We start from the raw sequence: 20,434 nt of genomic DNA, 5'->3' as shown, positions 1-20,434 counted from the left end.
TATTAACAAATGCAATTTATGCCTAGCCATAAGTTTACTTTGTGAGGCCGAATTTACAGCTTTAAAACGACACATTGAGGCTGCAGGGGCTAGCCTGCATTGTCACTTTATTGGTGGTACAATATGTGCTGCAGTCCATTATTGACATTTACTCTACAGGCCCTGGGTAAACAGAGTACCTATAATAAGGACTTATAGGTAAATTAAATATGCCTATCAGGGATTAGCCAATTCCACATGGGGTCAGAGCACAAACATGAGGTACTGGACTGCAGTGTCATTGTTCAGAGTACATACACCAGCAATAAAATCAAGCAAAATGTTGGTGGGTGATCACGCAAAAGGGAGAATTTTCACACAACTTCCTGTTCTAAAATTAGGCTTGCCATCTTCTGTGCCTTGCGCCTGTTTTGAACAAGATCTCTTGTGGATGTCTATAGAGAATCTGCTTTCCGGCAGACACAATGTAAGGACCGGCAAACAAGCCACCGAATCCATCTATATTTTAGCAAATGTGAAAATGTGTTATAAGATTTTATCATTTTTTTATGGGTTGTAGCCAACAGAGGGAAAAGTATTGTCCATGCATTTTATAAATCTGTAATGAAAATTGTTATTGGGTATTTTATTGTTCTCTTTCTTTGAAGGGAACAATTAATTAGTTAAAATCCTTCTGAGTTTCTGACAGGGTTCTCACTGGTGTCCCTGTGTGCTCTGGTCAATCTGAAGACTGCTCAGACCTTTCATATACTTATATAAATGGCAGATTGACCTTTCATATTCAGTCACCTTGTGCAGCAATGTTTTTGTAGAAGAAAACCCAGTTGAAAGATGTGCACAAGACCACAAGCCTGTGAGTAAATGTATTAGAGGGGATTTAGATTCCAGGTGGCCAGTGATACCGCTCCACTTTGCTATCCCCCTGAGGCAGCGGAGTGCTCTGTGCATTAAACAACCTTTTCTTTAGCACAAATTACCACCTGTGATCATGGTGCAATTACTGCAGAGCTCCTCCTGTCCCTCTCTGGGGGACTTGTTCTTACCTATAAAGGCCTGTAGTAATTGAACAGGCACTCACAATGCATTAGGGGCCAGAGGGACCGGTGCTGAGGGCGCGCAGGAGGATTTTAGGAACAGGGCACTCTACCAGAGAGTTAGCACCTATTTCAGGCGAACCCTGGTAAAAGAATTCATCCATTGTCCTTCAGGACTGAAAGCACGCTTGTATTTCAATGCCAGACTTGTTTCTTCCTTGCAGACATGCGCACACAGACACACTCAGTCAAGTCCTACCCATGCCTCACTGTCCCTCCCTCTTGCTTCCACTGACTTGTGGCTCAGCTGTGGCTGGGAGTTGATCTGCTGCAGCCTGCTGTGTCAACTCTGAGATCCACAGAGCTGCTGGAACCAGCACTGAGGCTCGGCTTCTTATCACTTCAGAGTCCGGTGACAGCAGGTCTGAAGCAGAACCAACGACAGGCCACATGTGGCCAACACATACATGTAGGGCTTCCACTGACAGGTACCAAGAGACTGCAGAAGACATGTGCTAGATGCTACAGTGTTAGACATGGAAATACTGGTATTTGATTGATTTGGGCTCTTAACTTTCACTGTGGCAGAAAACCAAAGTGAACCGCCCCAGATTGTGGCAAGGACATGGACTATTAATAAATGATATTGACTTCTCATAGCCGCTCTGACCTGTTGTTGTTGCGTTCACTGAGACACAGGGTGCTTACCAATGCCTTGTCCCTGCTTGTGATCATGCTTCTCATGTTCTCCTGTTTTCAAAGATTAATCTCAGAGATTCCCCATGTCCATGAGACACTTTAGGATGGATACTGGTTTATGATGATGATGATGATGGAGTGATGGTAAGCTGCAGACAGCATGGAAGCCCCACTAACCACTCACATATTAAGCCCATGATGCAGTTTTCTGCCCCCGAGGCATACTCGCTTGGACAAACCTCCCTCTCCATAAAGGTGATGGTGTGGCCTCTAGATCTCCAGGTCAGAAGGTCATTGTACAAAGTGTCTCCTCAAGCTATGAGACGAATGGCTTTCAGGGCCTTCATCAGGGCTCTCTGCGTGCAGAGGCTCATTGGGTACCTGCTCTCCTGCTCTTCGATGCCAGGGTCAGTTGCCCTGGGCTTGTCGGATGGGTGCCATCTCCCGAGAATTGAAGCAAATGGATATTCAAAGGATGGAGATATCGTGATCGGTGGCATCTTCCCAGTGCATGATGATGCGGTGCAAGGAGACATCACCTTTAGAGAGGAACCCGCGCCAGCCACCTGTCAGATGTAAGCAGCTCACTCTAATTGTTTATGTTGTGAGAATAATTGTGTAAAAGCCAAAAATCTTTTTCCAGGCATTCAAATTATCACATGGAACAGTTGAAAATGTTATGCTAGAAATTGCCAAGGGATACGCTGAGTCCTTGTAAAGGTGCACTGGCTGCTCAGATGTGTACTTGCATGACGAATATCGAGAATAACAATGTTGTGTTGCCAGAATATTTCGGCCGAAAAGCGGCGATAATTTTATCGCTATATTAGCAAGGCCACGCTAACGCGTGAAACCTTGCTTTAGCGTGGGGATGTCTAACGCCCAGCTTTGCATCTCTAATGAGATTCAAAGTGGGCGTTCCTGACCCGACATGACAGGAGAAATGTCGCTAAGCGACATTTCTCCTATCATCAAGCCCCACGCTATGAAGCATAGCGTCAGGAAAAGTAGCGATAACACCTGTTATCGCTACTTTCCTAACACCTGCTTCAGGACTGACTTAGCCATGATATCCTATGGAAGGTGGATATCATGGCTAAATTTGTGAGTCTCTATCAACTAGCTAACCTGAGATTATCGCAGGGTTTCCAGCGATAATCTCACGTTAGCCAGTAAGCGCTAGGATTTTTATCGCTGATGAGATAAGCGTTGCTAATAGCACGCGATCTCAGCGATAAAAATCGGCGCTAACCGGCGATAATTATCCGAGCGCTAAGTGCACTCAGCGATAATTATCGCCGGTTGTTGTTGATATACCCCTTAATTTGGCTAATACACATGGATGTATGAATTGGTAATCTCTCTCAATGAATGGTTTTAATACATTTAGCATCTTTAAATGACGAAATGCTTAATTATTGCACTTTTTAGTTATTTTTAAATAAAAACCTAATACTGTTGCAGCATTTAACAAACAAACGTTTGTATATAGAGGTATGATATTTTGCCCATTATAAAGTATCTCTTTGTATTGCCATGTTTGTTTTAATTCAATGAGATTGTTTAAAGCAGGCTCTTAGCTTCAGGCCATTTGATAGAAACTATTAAGCTGCCATAAGCTTTTAACTGAATGCATTGTAATGTTTGGTGTAGCGGTATTGTAACCTTTTTATTTAACTATATGCAATAAAGATTCATTCATTGTCAGTACATGAAAATATTGGGGAAGCGGCTTAGAAACAGGCACAGTTCACGCAGAGGGCTTTCTAAAACACATTGGTAAGACTCCAAAGTGGGTGGGTTGCTCAAGGAGCTGGATAGACACCTCCACTAGACTTCACATCTAATCACAGCTTCACCAATTTAACTAATCACACTGGAAAAAGCACTGAAGTATAAATCTAGACAGGGCTCACAGGACAGTCACATTGCCCTGGGAAGGGCAGTCTCATGGACTTTCCATCAGAATCACTCTCACCGAAGTTGGGTCCTAACGCGCTAGTTGAATACTGTAGAACCAGGAGCCATTATTTTTATTCATGGCCTCCCTATTTGGCCTAACCGCGTGTTCTTGGGCTTTCATCTCTTGAATGTATTCCTCTGCTCCCATTTTTGTCCAAATGTAATATGGTGGTAAGGTTTTTGGGGCAGATTTACAAGGAACTGACACATCTGCATAGATGCATCAGTCTCCTTGCCCCACCACGGATGCGCTGTATTTACAATACAGTGCTCCATGGCGCAAGGATCAACAAATGCGTCAGAAATTCTCACGCATCTGTTGGCCCGAAAGTGACGCATTGCTGGAGTTGCACATGAAAGTGACGCAACTCCAGCACTGCGCCACAATGGATGGGTGAGTCCAATTCAAAAAGCCCTGCGTCATTCCTTATGACTGGACTGAGCAGGCGTAGGGATTTTGACGCAGTGAAGGCGTCGAGTGACGCAGTGAAATGTTGTAAATTTCACTGCGTCAGTTCTACATGGCTTTTTGCTTGGAAATGCCCACCCTGCATACATTATACCTGACGCAGGTATAATGTGACGCAGGGCTTTACAATATGATGCATCTCCCTAGATGCATCACGTTGTAAATTGGCTGCATTCTTGGTTCACCTTGAAGGAGGCTTAATAAAGCAATAATCATTAAAGTCACTTTCCCAGCAGGGGCCCTCATCATGTTTTTCATTCAAAGATTCAGGGTTGTCCTACAACAACTCTTCACATTCCCACCACCACTTTTAAAGGTGACCCTGTCCCTGGTGCTATATGTGCTGTCCTGGACCCCTCCTTCCATACCAGGAACATGGACCTTTTTCACTGTTTTTTATGTCTGAAATAGTGAGACGTGGACACCCTGCCAGGCCGTTTGAGGTAACTTGTCAACAGCTTGATGTGAGCACTAAACAGTAGGACATTTGGCTTCTTGCACCGGATGGATAGAACACCCAAATGTAAGACACATCTGAAAAAAATATATTGAGTGGCCCTAGCTTCAGTTTCTAGGGAGGGCCGCCATCAGCAAGTAGAAGGGGCTTCTCTGCCATCAACATGCACAAGGGGCTCAACAAATGCCGGAAGGCAATGGACATTCTCTCAGACCTCTGCGTGGAGGTTTGGTGGACTAAGATAAATGTTCTGATACTTCCTGCCCGGTGATCTAACATTGGGATGGGTAGCACCACAGCTGAGAGGCATAAGTACTCTGTCCTTACAGTATACACCTCTCTTTTCTGCAGTGACCGGGTCGTCTTCTCCTCTCTCTACCTGTACAGGAGCTTGCAGCCCACTCTCATCATTCCTTACATCCACTCTCCCTACCTGTGCAGGAGCCTTTACCTCACTCTCTCTAACTCTCTCTAACTTTCAGGAGCATGTAGCTCACTCTCATCATTCCTTACATCACTCTCTCTACCTGTGCAGGAGCCTGTAGTTCGCGCTCTCTTTTACTCTCTCTAATTTGCAGGAGCCTGTAGCTCACTCTCTCTCTTACTCACATGAGCCTGGAGCCCTCTCTCATCATGCCTTGCATCTCCTCTCCCTACCTGTGCAGGAGCCTGTAGTTCACTCTCTCTACCTGTGCAGAAGTTTGTAGCCCAATCTCTCTGCCTGTGAAGGAGCCTTGAGCCCTCTCTCATCATGCCTTGCATCCTCTCTCCCCACCTGTGCAGGAGCCTGCAGCTCACTCTGTTTATTTGTACAGGAGCCAATAGCTCACTATCACTAACTTGCAGGAGCATGTAGCCCTCCCTCATCATGCCTTGCATCCCCTCTACCTGACTGTGCAGCAGCCTGTATTTAACTCTGTCTAGCTGTGTAAGAGTCTGTAGCTCACTCTCTCTACCTGTAAAGGAGCCTGGAACCCACTCTCTCTACCTGAGCAGGAGCCTGCAGCCCAGACTCATCATACCTTGCATCTCCTCTCCCTACCTGTGCAGGAGCCTGTAGTTCGCGCTCTCTTTTACTCTCTCTAATTTGCAGGAGCCTGTAGCTCACTCTCTCTCTTACTCACATGAGCCTGGAGCCCTCTCTCATCATGCCTTGCATCTCCTCTCCCTACCTGTGCAGGAGCCTGTAGTTCACTCTCTCTACCTGTGCAGAAGTTTGTAGCCCAATCTCTCTGCCTGTGAAGGAGCCTTGAGCCCTCTCTCATCATGCCTTGCATCCTCTCTCCCCACCTGTGCAGGAGCCTGCAGCTCACTCTGTTTATTTGTACAGGAGCCAATAGCTCACTATCACTAACTTGCAGGAGCATGTAGCCCTCCCTCATCATGCCTTGCATACCCTCTACCTGACTGTGCAGCAGCCTGTATTTAACTCTGTCTAGCTGTGTAAGAGTCTGTAGCTCACTCTCTCTACCTGTAAAGGAGCCTGGAACCCACTCTCTCTACCTGAGCAGGAGCCTGCAGCCCAGACTCATCATACCTTGCATCTCCTCTCCCTACCTGTGCAGGAGCCTGTAGTTCACTCTCTCTACCTGTGCAGGAGCCTGCAGCTCACTCTCGTTACCTGTGCAGGAGCCTGTGGCCCAGACTTTTCATGCCTTGTATCTTCTCTCCCTACCTGTGCAGGAGCCAGTAGTTCACTCTCTCTCTCTTACTTGCATGAGCCTGGAGCGCTCTCTCATCATGCCTTGCACCTCCTCTCCCTATCTGTGCTGGAGCCTGTAGTTCACTTTCTCTACCTGTGCAGACGTCTGTAGCCCAATCTCTCTACCTGTGTAGGAGCCTGGAGCCCTCTCTCATCATGCCTTGCATCTTCCCTCCCCACCTGTGCAGGAGCCTGTAGTTCACTCTCTCTACCTGTGCAGGAGCCAGGAGCTCACTCTCGTTACCTGTGCTGGTGCCTGCGGCCCAGACTTCTCATGCCTTGTATCTCCTCTCCCTACCTGTGCCGGAGCCTGGACCTCTCTAACTTGCAGGGGCCTGGAGCCTCCAGCACAGCCGCCAATCAAATATATCTTTCTTTAAAACAGGATCACATCTTCATTTTAACTGCCTTTCATTTTGAAAATTGCCAACTGGAATGCCGTGATTGACTGGCCACAACCTGAGCAGAGAGCTGTGGCCACCATTTTACCTCATCGCAATAGTCGCCGTGGCTGAAACCAAATGCAGAAAGAGGCCTCTTGTTTGCTGTACTGAACTTTGGGAGCACAACCGGCTCGCCTCAATATCAGAAGAGGCTTTCCCTGGTATTTCAAATACGTGAGGTGAGCAAGGGAGAAAAGAGGGTGAAATGACTTCCTATTTCTGGTTTCAGATCCCTTTGTTTAGAAATTCCATTTTCTTTAAGAGGCAAGTGTGCGCAAGAAAATTGACTTAACATATTTTAAATGTACATAGTCACTTTATTCTGCCAGCTGTGTCATACTTAGAATAATAATGCCACTGCAGTATTTTGACGTGACCCCCCCATCCTAGAACTATTTTGGCCTGAAGACACCATCCCTGGGGCCTGGCCACAATTTTAAAAAGGAGCAGGGTTGCACGATCCACCTTTGGGAGCCATTAATGGCCCTGGGGACCTCATAACCCTAGAAACTATAACTCATATCCTAAGGGAACTAGAACTCTCAACCTCACTATGCACTGTTAATTACCCCACATATTACATCAGTCATGACATCTTCCACAACATAATTGATAATATCATATATATGTATAATATGTATATTGACTGAAAAAAACAAAGGCTACAGGGACGTTATAGTTAGGCTGACATTTGACTCATACAAAACCAGAGAAATTCAGCAGTTATATTTACCTGAGCTAACTATAACTTATGCTCCTCCAATACACTGCTTATGACCTCACATATTACATCACTCCTGACGTGGTCAGTGACATCACTGATGACATCTCAAATTACATTACTGATTACATCATCCAGTGACTGTGACTGTTTTCTAAAATTAAAGATATATACTAAGATAGTACAAAACCAAAATAAGTAAAGTTTCTGTAGTACTAAAGACTAATAATATTTGTAACACGTATTATGTGGATGGCTATGGGACTGTGTGTATCCCTGTGTCTCAGTGGCTGTATTGGAGTGTGAGTGGTTGTATGAGTGAGTAAGTGGCTGTGTGAGCAGCTATATTGGTGAGTGAATGACTGTGTGTAGGGCTGTGTGGTGAGTGAGTGGATGTGTAATTGGTGTATGGATGAGTACGTGGGTCTGTGAGAGGCTGTATAGGTGAGTGATGGGATGTGTGAATGGCTATATGGGTGAGTGAGTGGGTGCCAAGTGGTTTATAGATGAGTTCATACTTATGCCAGTGACTATAGGTGAGTGAGTGTGTGTTATCTGTATGGGTGTATGAGTAACTGTATAGGTGAGTTAGTAGATGTATGGGTGACTGTATGGGTGTGTTAGTGGCTGTATGAGTGACTGTATGGGTGATTGAGTAGTTGTGTGAGTAGCTGTATGGGTGACTGACTCATTGTGTGAATGGCCGTATGGGTGTATGAGTGGGTTTGTTAGTGGCTATATGTTGGGATGTTTGAATGGCTGTATTGGTGAGTGAATGGATGCATGAGTAGCTTTATGGGGGAGTTAGTGGTTATATGAGTGGCTGTATCAGTCAGTGGATGTGTGAGTGGCTCCATGCATCGGTGAGTGGGTGTGTGAGTACTTGTGTGAGTTTGTGAATTGGTTTGGGAATGGCTGTGTTGGAGTGGGAGTGGGTGTAGGTCAGTTGTATAGGGGTGTGAATGGGTGTGTGAGTGGTTCTGTAGATGATGTCATTAGTGATGTCATCAGTGATGTTATTTAAGAGTCATCAGTGATGTCATCAGTGAGGTCACTGTCCATGTCATGAGTAATATAGTCAATATAGTTTTTTTACTTGCTTATATCTTTGGGGACGTGTACCAAATCTTCCTGACATTTGCCCCCAAAAATGCTCAGGTGATTCTTGCACATGGAAAGTTTCGAGGTGTTCTATCAAGTAGGGACCAAGAAAAAGGGGTCAAGAAAAGTTGCATTTGCCATGTTCATTCCCATAGGACCTTTAGTCAAAGCTGCAGCCTGAAGCACTGAACGGGATGACACCAAATTTAGCAGAAAGGTAACTTTGGAAATGCAGCTCATGCTTTCAGGTATTTGGTGTAAATCTGTTCAGTAGTTGTTGAGAAATTCAAATAATAAAATAGGGATATATGTGGCTGCGACAACTTCATGCTAAAAGATAAGCTCATGCAGGGAAATGCAGAGCTCTGATTGACAGCCAACACTTCAACCATTTTCAACCAATGGACCCCTATTACACCTTGCTCTGGTGAATATATATATACCACTGAGTGGGCCTGCACCAATCATGACAATACAGAAAAGCACCTTGCAGCACAATTCTCTAATGTTTTTTTCTTGAAATCTATTAAATGAGAAGATGCAGGTGTCAAAGATGCATTTATAGCTCCTTTTTCACAATGTGAATTGAGAGGAGGCAACCAAATTAAAACCGTCATCCAGCTTCCTGTTAATGATGCAGAGGGATGAACCTTATGTATTTTCAGAATTGATTACAAAAAATCTGAAGTCACTGTACTCAAAGGTTTCCATAAACAAACATAAGTTGACCACACAGCAGAAGAAAGCACGTGGCTCCCCTCTCTGAGCCTTAAAAGCCCTTGTGGACTCAATTCCCCAGCCCCAGCTCACAATATGTGTCACAGGGAGCCCTCCCTTAGGACACAGTGGTTTCCCTGCCCGCAGGAGTCCGGGCAGGGAAAGCAGGTGTACTCCTACCAGGCGGAGTTTTGAAAATGCTCTGACTGGGTAGAAGAAGACTGTGATGACGATTGCCACACCCAGTGTGTTGTGTTTGAACCAGAATTTATTGAAGTTTATCATGTTAAAAAATAATGTCCCTGCCACATCAGCAACCCACCAACTGACCACTAAGGCACTCCAAAGTACATTCCACTTTCTCAGAATACTCCCCCCATAAACATTTCTGCATGCTAAGCATTGATGCATCCTGATGGCAAAGAATGCAACCAAATATAGATACGACACGTCTTCTCCCCTTTTGTTTTTACATAAATGGAAAATGAATGGCAAGTCAATAGTAAAATATGCAATGAAACACTTGACAACATTATACATAGTCCTTCATGATTTAGGAGGAACCACAACTAGTCTGCTTCATCGTGCTTCACTCTTTTCACACAAGTTGTACGGTTGTTCTCACAAACCGAGCAATGATATACAACCTCAATCCTATTCAAACTCCATATACGGTTGTCATTAAGTTTAACTGAATTGGGAAAAAACTTAACCCCACTTCTCTGTGGAAGTCTTACTCTCACCATGTCACCCACTTTTACATAGGTGTGACAAGTTGCGTTTCTTTTGTGAAAATGTTGTTTCCATTTCCAAACCTTGTCTCGCTGAACTTTCCTCCACTTATCTTTATCCAGCGACACACCCATGGACTTAGACCTCATCCAGGACAGAGTCATCATTGTGTTAGGCTCCCTGACCCTAAAGCTTCACAGGGCACTTCTCCTGTGACTGAATGAGGCATTCATCAATATATCTCCACCCTTTCAAGTATATCCTTTTTCTGATCTTTGAACTGAGTTTTTGAAACCTGATTAGATTCTTTCAGTGCTCTGTTAAATCTCTCTACCATCCAGTTAGTTTCAGGATGGTAGAGTGAATAGTTTTTTTGTTTAATCGTTCTGGTGGACAAAAAATTATTCCATTTCAAAGGAAACCAACTGAACCCCATTGTCTGTTAAGATATATTCCAGAAGTCCTTCCTTGCTAAAACAAAAGTCCTTGAGAAACCCAATCACACTGCTTGTCTCTGTGTTCTATTTCTGGCCAGCATGAGAACATATCTTTCAATGCCAACACTTATGACTAGTCAGCTTTGCCTGGACTGGGTCCAGAAGGTCCAGAGCCACCTTTTGCCACACTCTCTCTAGGAAGTCTCTCACATGCATCAGCAGAACCCTTGTTTTGTCACTTGAGCTGTACTCAATACACTTCCTGATCACTCTTTCAACCTGGATGTCCATTCCAGGACACCAGAAATATAGTCAGCTTCTTTCCTTTGTTTTTGAAATTCCCAAGTGACCTTGGTGACCCAACTGGATGAGCTTCACTCTGTCTTTACTGGGACGAACTAATCTAGTGCCTCTCCACAACATCCCATCACTCTCACACAATTTGTCTCTCACATTCCAGTACCTCAGTCTGACCTCACTCAGACGTCTCTTTGAGTTCCACACTTGTTTACCAAACTGATCACCTCCTTTAGCACCCCATCCTCACTCAATAGTGACTTCCATTGACGTCAAAACTCTGCAAAGAAGGGACATTATAAAGAGCACTTTTCACATCTTGAAATTCTAAGGGCCTGGTTAAGAGTTTGGCAGTGTGGAAGCAGGCTGCCATATCAGCGTCCTGCTCCTACAAAACCAAACTCATCCGCACACCGCCCACCAGATTACAAGTAAATTTGTGATCTGGCAGATGGTGCTTTGGCAGTCCCAAAGCAGTGCCTGTTAGAACGGCATCTCAATGGGATTGCCAAAGAACATTCAGGATGGACTGTGAAATCCATGCTATGATGGAACAGGGGTACATGCAGACAGGAGGCACACTATGTGCCCCCATGCATATATACCCTGGCCCTGAGGCACCTCGGGACACTGAAGGGCCCCCTTAGTTTCCTCCCACCACACTTTTCATGACAGGCTCACTGCCATGAAAGCTGTGGCAGTGAGAAGACTTGCAATGTGCTTAGCGGTGCTGCAGCGGCACTGCAAGCATATTGCAGGCCTCAGACTGCTGCACCATCACCAAGGGATAACAGATCCCTGGCTGTTGCAGTGGGCCAATGGTGGTCCGACCACCAAAGTCGTTATATGGTGGCTGTTGCCGCACTGCCAGCATGGTTTTGGCAGTCCATTGGACCACCAAACTCATACTTATGCCAAAAGTCACATTGTGAAGACCAAACAAACTTCACATCCTTCTTTAATAGTGCTCCTAAGCTGTGTGTTCTGCAGTGTTAGGCTCGCAAAGCATGGTGCAAATGTATTACCGTACTTAGCCATACCTAGGAATGTTATCAACTCCTCCTTCCTAATGGTAGCATGCAAATTCCCAATAGTTCATACCAACTGTTCATAAGGTTTAACTCCCCCTTTAAATAGCCTATGTCCCAAGTACTCTATCTCAGACTGAATAAACTTACATTTATTTTCTCTTAAGGCACGGCCTCTTACTCTGAGCCTCTCCAAGACTGATCTGTGTTTACTATCATGCTCTTCTTGCATGGACCCATAAATAAACACAACATCTTGGTAAATAGTTACCCCTGCTAGATTCTCAAAGACATCTTCCATCACCCTTTGGAAGACTGATGCAGCAGAATTAAGTCCAAAGGGTAATCTGGTGAACTTCAACAACCCAAATGGCATGATAAATAATGTTTGATCCATACAGTCACAGTCAAATTGGATTTGATGATATGCCGCTTCGAGGTCCAAGATAGAGAAAGCAACAGCTTCCTCTAGCTAGGCAAGCATCTCTGAGATGTTGGGGAGAGGTAATCTGTCTGCGACCACAATCCTGTTCAATCCCCTCAAGCCCACGCAAAACGTACATCACCAGATGACGTGCGTGCAAGCACCACTGGAGCAGGCCATTCGGTTGCTTCAGTCTTTACATACCTTCCTTTTCCAATTTGATAACTCAGTGAGCATGGCTTGTCTCAATTCCAACAATACCACATGCAATTTGCACACTACAGGAGAAGCGTTATCCTTTAGTACTATCTTGTAGGAATAATTGGACAAACATCCCAACTTCTCCTTAACGACTTCCTTAAATTCTTGGTGCAACTCATGAATAGAACTATTTTTACCAATTTCATCTTTGACCAAAGTGTTGTTAGGCACACCAGAGACTTTGCCATGAATCAAACCCATAGTAACAAGTACATTTTTTTAAATGATATAAGGTTCACTGTCAAGATCCAACATAACATTCTAGCCTTTTTGATGGAACCAGCTGATGATACTGTCCCCTTTGCAAGAAACATAGATTGTTCCAGCTGTAAGACGTCCCATATACTTTATGTCTCCCATGAAGTATCCAAGCAACTTTATGAGTTGGCCTCCATAGGCCAGAGGCCTAATGTCTGGTTTAACATATATGACTCTGCCTATCAGTTTCTTAGTATAACATTTTCTGGGGATCAACAAGATTTTAGAACCAGAATGAAGCAACATGTCTATAATTTGACCATTCACTTTGACCCAATCAACAGGTCCTTTGTCTCCTAGGTGTCCCACTTGGAGTACCACTTCTCCACAATGTAGTTCAACGGATTCATACTCACCATCATCATCTAACACAACCTCTTTCACCTTCTTAGTCTTAATCTTGTTTGGAGAGTTGCAGCTTTTCGCAAAGTGCCCCACTTTGTTGCAGATTTGAAACTTGGCCAACAAGGCAGGACAACTCTTGTCATTTGCTAGCTGACTCGAAGCATCACATCTAAAGCACTTGCCACTAAATGACTTCCTAGCATTGGGAGTGTTTATATGTCTCATTTGTACTTTGCTTACACAGTGTACCTTTTCCAGAGAGACAAGGCCATGTTCCTTCTTCATAACATCTACACAAGCTAGAGAGTGTTCAATCTTTTTGGCAATCCACAACACCTCATCAAGCTTTGGGGCATTGTTTTGCCACAATTCATCTATGAATTAGCTGCGGACACAATACTCCAAACTACCATCAAATTTGCACATGGCCCCCCACTTATGTGGACTGGTAACATAACTCTCTGAAGATTACTTTGGTTTTTGTAGTCTCTTACCAAAGTGGTATCTCTCCAAAATCATACCTTGGGGAGCTAGTGCTTGTCTAATTGGTGGCTTGCTGATGTGGTGGTTAGAATTTTTCTTCTTTCCTCCTGACAGCAGCTGGGTTCTTGAGCTAATAGATCCTTCCTTTACTAGAGTGACTTCTTCATACAGAGTGTGTTGAGGTTCAAGATCATTGTAAATTTGATGAAGATGGCCTAACAGAGAAGAAATGAAATGTCACAGCCACCACATCAGCAAGCCACCAACGGACCACTGAGGCACTCCAAAGTACATTCTTAGAATACTCCCCCATGAAAGTTCTGCATACTAAGCATGGATACATCCAAATGACAAATAATGCAAGCAGATATAGATACCACACAGGCTTTTGTTTCTCGGCCCAAGCTCTTGCAGGCAGGGAATAAAAGATTGCTCTAATTGATTGTTTTGGTTTGCCTATTACTTTCCATTTGACAAATCTTCACAAAACTTTCAAAAAATTGTTACATCCACTTCAGCTCCTTTCTGGAACGTTTTGAGGTGATCTATCAAGAAGGGGCCCGAGAAAAAGGGGGGCACCAAAGGGGGTTTCCCCATGCAAATTTCCATACGAAAATTGAACAGTGATACAGAAAGTAAATGGGTGAAAATAATTACGTCAAATTGGACGGAAAGCTAGACCTTTGCCCAGAAAGCATGCTCTCATTTGGTTTAAATCTGTTCTGTAGTTTTTAAGAAATGAATGATTAAAATGTTTGCATAGAGAGATTCGGAGGATCCACGGACCTAACAAACCTAGTGATAAGATCTGTCTGGCTACCACAGCATCAACAGTTATGTTGCAGCAGCCATTTTAGGGTTTGGGAACTCAGTCCCTTGTCATAAAAAATCTATAAAAAAAACATATGGAGGGCAGGGTAGATACCCTTCCCCCCACCCCTGCGGGTCCAAATTAGGACTTTTTTAAACAGTACAGTGGATCCACAGAGGAGCTGCAAACATTTTTTTTTTAAAGGCGGGCTCATGCCATTTTCAAATAAATGCCGCCCAGTCAGAGCTAGGACCAGGAGAGATAGCACATTGTATTTTTTGGGGGAGGCAGGGGGTATGCGTCCCTCCTCTGGAAAGAGTCAAACAAAAGCCAGATGCAAAGTTTCATTAGAAAGATCTAGTAGTTAATGAAAACAACAGATAATGGTGACATTAGACAGTAAGGGAAGTCAGGAAACTTGGAAGAACTTCGACCAACGATGGAACCTGATACTTCATGATCTAGGTATTGGTAATAGATTAGGAAAACAACCAAAGTGACATTTACAAAGGTTTCATTTCTGAGACATAAATTGGTCAGAAGACATTTTTGTAAGGAATTACTGATTAAAACAAACAAAAGCTACCAAGCAAAGAATGACATGTGAATCTTAGTATGTGGTATATATAATTGAATGTGAATTTGGATTGAAATATTTTGGCAGTACAATCTGTTCTCTTAAGAAAAGAAACTTAGAACATATAAGGGCAGTGCTGGATAAAGATGCCAGTTATGCCACTGCCTGCATGAAATACCATGTTAATGATTGCAAAACAATTACATGTTATGAAATTGATATGATCAAGAAACACAAACAAGGCTGAGATAGAATAACCAAACTCCATCAACTGGTGTCTTAATACATCATCAGAATGAGTACCAAAATTCATTTTGGAATAAACAATAATGAAGAAATACATGGGCACTTATAAGAGGATTAATTCTTTTACTTAGAGTTCGTACCAGCACTGGTAACATAAGCACGTAACAAAAGAAAATCAACTATCAACAAACTTGAATTATTCAATCAATCAGGATTTGTACAGCATGGCTACTTACCTGTAAGAGTCTCAATGCGCTGAGGGGGTGGGGGGGCAGCTGATCCATCTACATGTGGAGGTTCAGTCGAAGAGCCAGGTCTAGAGGTCCTTCCACAATTAGGTCAATGATGTGGATTGCCTGCTTAATATTCATGGAATCATTATTCACATCAATGACAAACACATTTGAAGAGCTATCTAAGGAATTAACAAGTTAGTTACAATCTTTACCCAATAGGATTCAAATATGAAAGAAGCAAAACTGTGGGGGTCATGACGATGTCAAGCGGACAGCAACTGGCAGACCGTCAATGGCTGTCTATCCAATTTCATGGGCAATGGCTGACTGCCGGATTACAATGCCCACAGTCAAAGTGCAGGGGTCAGGGGGTAGGTGCGCTGCCTCCGACAGGATCAAAGATCCCATTGGGATAGTGGTCAGATTCCTAACCCTACAATGGGAGCCGTCCCTGTGCAGGCACCACCATAGGGATTAGGATAGGCACTTTCTGACTGTCTTCATGGTGCTCTTATCGTAATATGGCAGGTGGGACCACCAACTCCTTGTTGAGCGGTCACATTATTGCTGCAATGTCAGTCAATCGTCCAACCAACCGCCATCGTAATTAGGCCCTCTGTTTGGAAAAAATATTGAAAGGTACAATTATATTGGTTAGAATGTCACAACTTATCTGTAAGAGCCATACAAAAAAGATGGTGCTCAATGGATTCAACATACATCACAATGTATCCGTAAACTGAATTCAGATTGGAGTACATAAGAACATTATTGAATTCCAAAACTACTGGCAAAAAATTGCTTGTAAACAGATGAATGCTACCTGTATCTGTGTCTTTGAAATCACAGAATATTTTGCCTTTTATTGAACTATGATTCCAAGAATGATTTAGTACAAGCACTGGCTCATGGTATTTAAATTGAAAGAGACAATAGACTTACAGAATGTGACAACGAGCGAGAGGGACAAAATGCCTCGGTTTAGTTGGATGCCCTAGTTAAAGTAATTTGACGTTCCTTCAGTACAGCAGTCAGTTTGTGTAAACATATATATCATGTGTGTGTGTGTAGTATCTATTTATGAGTGCATTCATTGTGTAAGTCTGAGTTTTAAGTGTTTGAAAGAAAAAATACATTTAATTGTAAATATTTTATGGAGGGACCGACTGCTGCTTATCCAACGGGCTCAAGGAGCCCATTAGGGCAGCGGACGGAAAGTAATCCCTACAATGGGGCAGGTGTACTCAGGCACTGCCGTATGGATTATGATGCACATTTCAGGCAGCATTTCAATGGTGGTCTGACTGACATTGAAAAGCGGTTGGAAATTGTCCCTCTGCGACCACCCCTAAAAGGCCTGTCGGCACTTGTGGTACCCCCTCAAACATTAATGCTCCACTTGCCAGGCACGACATGGGGACTGTCTCCCGGAGCATTGATGTTTGTAAACATCCATTTTCCTAATGCTGGTTGTGCAGCAGCCCTTATTTGCCCGGTGTTCAAGCAGCATTAAGAAAATTGATGTTTGCAACTGCCTCATGGGTGGTCGCATCAAAATTCATGAGTTAGAACAGCCAACAACTACTCGGTTGGTTTCCATTCAGACATGATGCCGGTGGGACGCTGGTCCAACTGGCATTGTAAGTAAGGCCATGTTTGTTACTTAGATTTAATATTTATAGTTGAAATGCTTGTTAGTATAGGTTTCTTCAAAACAATTGTTAAAAAAATAGCATTGCTTATATTTAATTATTAAATTATTTAATGAACATTTATTTTGATAGGTCAATGTGCAGTAACATTTTATGTTATTAGTCAAAGGTTAGAGTAAAGTGGGCAGAGCGAAAGTTTGTAAAACCACTGCGCTGCAGCAGGAAGTCACAGAATGTTGTTCGGACAAAATATTGTGTTGTAAATATGGTAAGATATAAATATCGGAAAAAAATAGTGTCACAAAAAATTATTGTGATGCAAAAATACTGTTATCAAAAATATTGGTATTTAGTTAAGTAATATCTTTTTTTAATAGAATATTGTTTTTAGTATCGGTTTTAATTATATACTTGTAAAAAAATAATGTAAAATTATTTTAATGTATCATAGTATATTAATTGTATGTGTTAGTATTGCTTGTGTAATTGTAAATACTTTTTAATTTAATTGTTCACAGTAATTTAAAGAGGCATAGCGGGTTGTTGGGTTTGGAGGGGGAGAGGGTGGGAAGGTAATTAAGCAAAACTAATGATTGGAATTAAATATGTGATTGGTATAAATTATGTAAATTATGTACTATCAACTTATTTTAGCTATATTTTAGGTATGGGTGCTAAATGTGTAGAGGTATTGCGTAGGAAGTTAATTAAGTAATAATGAATTAACAATTAAAATATAATTTAATATTAATCATTTAATTGATTAATAAGTATGTAAAATGTGAAATGATTATATATTTCTATCATGTTTTAGGTGAGGGCTGCTGGGTTTGTAAGGGTCTAGGGCAGGAAGTACATTAAGTGATAATTAAAATACAATTAATTATTAAAATTGGCAATTATTTAACTGCCTATCAATTATGTAAACTTTGCTATACTTACTTATTTGATTTAAATTTTAGTTGCAGGATACTGCATTTATAGAGGTGTAGGTGGGAAGGTAATTAAGTAACAATTAAATAACTATTACTTGTTAATCAATCATTTAATGTATTTTAAATATGTATGTTTTTGAACAGTTATTTTTTTAGTTATTTTTTAGGTGCAGACTGCTAGGTAGGTAGAGGTACAGTGTGGGAAGTTAATTAATCAGTAATGGAATAACAATTATTTATTAATTGATAAATATTTGTAATAGTAGATATGTAAATTGATTATTGTTCTTAGTTTCATAAAAAAAATATACATATTTCAAATGAAATAACACCTGAGACGCCCATCCTATTGTGCCAGGGAGAGTCAATCCCTTAATATTTCCAAGAAAAATATACCACCAGCCAATCATAAGTGACATACTTTTAATCTCGGCAATGCTCTTCGCATTACGCATTTCGACTCCACAAAATTCTTATCATATGCAGAAGCACGGAGTGGTCACTGAGATTAACTGTTCCATTAATCAATTTTTTGTTCTTCCTTATTTCTTACATCGGCACTCAAGAGCAAGAGGGCATCACAGATAGGATTGCCATGACCAGTGTTGTAATGGGTCGAATCCCTGCATTATGCTCTGATTCTATATTCCATGTTTCTGTAGCCATCTTCCTCCTGTCTGTTCTCTGTAGCATTCTTCTGCTTTTTAGTAAGCATTTCCTATTCCCTTATATACCTTGTGTTATTGTAAGAGTAAGAGGTACAGATTTGTGGCACTGTGAAGATTGCAATCCCAAGAAAGCTATTATTCATCACATGCTTGTCGAAACGAGAGTGGCCATGGTCATGGACCTGCCCCCCAATGTTATGTTATCACTCATTTATACTGTATACCAGCAGTTTCTATTACATTGCAGCATGGCAGGAAAGTATGAGAACCCACTGAATTTGCCAACCAAGACCATATCTCCTTTATTGACCATTCCACCCCTTCTTGCACTTCAATGACTCAAAGTCATCATAGCTCTTTCCCTCCATTACAAAACTTTTTTGGCTGGCTTGACAACCTGGTTTTTCTAACATTGCCAGCCAACAAACCTCCCAAAGTGATAGTTTTGATAGAAGATACTGCTAAGCAAACAGTAGTGAGATTTTGAAGTTATGCTTTGTTAAAAAAATATAATATTTACTAAGGAGGCAAATCGGGCATCTAAAATGTGTAATTTTCATTCTAGCCATACAGACCACCAGTGCTGGGAGCTGGCAGCATCATCAGCACCAGTGTGACAGAGGTGGATCAGGAGGTGGTTGGAGGGGGTCCCAGAGATGGCAGGGACAGTTGATAGTAAGTTGCATAGCTTGCTTATTAACAAATTAAGTACGCTCTATTTCTTAAGCGATGTAGATTTCCCACCCATCATCATGCATCACCTACCTGCCCATGGCATTTCACCTTCCAGTGGCCTAAATGCAGCATGGTTGAATTTGGCACTGCATTGTTGGCTGTGCAATATGCATCTGCTTCAGCTAATGTGGCATTCTGAAGTTTTCAATGCATTACCAACCAAACACAAGATATGCTTCCTAGTGCCCCCTCAATCACCTCCTACTATTACTTCACTTTATTATTATTTCCTAAGTTCTGTCCCAGCATCATAACATTGAAAAATCCCTTCTTGGCATGTACCACATTTTCCTGGCCAGGTGATTTAAGTATATTTATTTCAGGGCTTCCATGACAGATTTACGCCTCTTCAAATGTTTCCCTTTTGTCATTTGTCAACAACACTGACTGAATATACCAAAGCTTAGCACATGATGATTGGTGAAACCCTAACATTCTATAGCAAAACCTCTACCATGCCTAGTCCCTGTAATTTACCTGCAATAAAGTTACTTTCTTTACTGCCAAGCAAAAGGTATTTGTTGGATATAATTGGTGGTGGAGGGTGAGGACAGGGAGTAAAGTGGGACTAAGTACCTCATTTAGAATTTGGTGGTTGAGATTGGGTGAACTTGCCAAATAAAAACTATATTCCATTTCCTTCCCTGTACTGCAGTGCATTGTTTTTTCCACTCTCTAATTATGACAGGATATTTGTGCTATACATAACTAGTATGAATTGATATTAATATTATTCATCTGTCTCTTTGGAGTCAGGATAGAATTAAAAGGCAGACGGAGAAGAGCATGGCCGCTGGAATTAAAGTAAGATAATAAATTGTCCATACAGCTGCCCCAGCTCCAGACTCCCGAGAGTAGCAAAGTATCAGACACCTGAATGCCTCCATTAGTGTTGAACAACAGGAATACTATCAATTGTGCTGCATAACGCCTTACCCATTAATGACAGGAAACGTTTATTTTTACAAACAACATGCCTGTTTAGTTTTTTACTAGTAAGTCCT

At 42.3% G+C, this 20,434-nt stretch overlaps 1 protein-coding gene across 1 annotated transcript in view; it reads left to right on the top strand.

The window, feature by feature from the left end:
- The first annotated feature begins 1,931 nt into the window (after positions 1–1,931).
- Positions 1,932–20,434, top strand: part of LOC146782748 (extracellular calcium-sensing receptor-like) — a 77,299-nt gene continuing 58,796 nt past the window's right edge. Inside the window, exon 1 of the mRNA XM_085637225.1 lies at positions 1,932–2,308. Coding sequence (XP_085493351.1) covers positions 1,932–2,308 — 377 coding nt within the window. The remainder of the gene's footprint in view (positions 2,309–20,434) is intronic.

The sequence above is a fragment of the Triturus cristatus genome, chromosome 12 (genome assembly GCF_964204655.1).
Source record: "Triturus cristatus chromosome 12, aTriCri1.1, whole genome shotgun sequence".
Classification (NCBI taxonomy): domain Eukaryota; kingdom Metazoa; phylum Chordata; class Amphibia; order Caudata; family Salamandridae; genus Triturus; species Triturus cristatus.
Note: the sequence above shows the minus strand (reverse complement) of the source record. Positions and strands in the feature narration are given on the sequence as shown.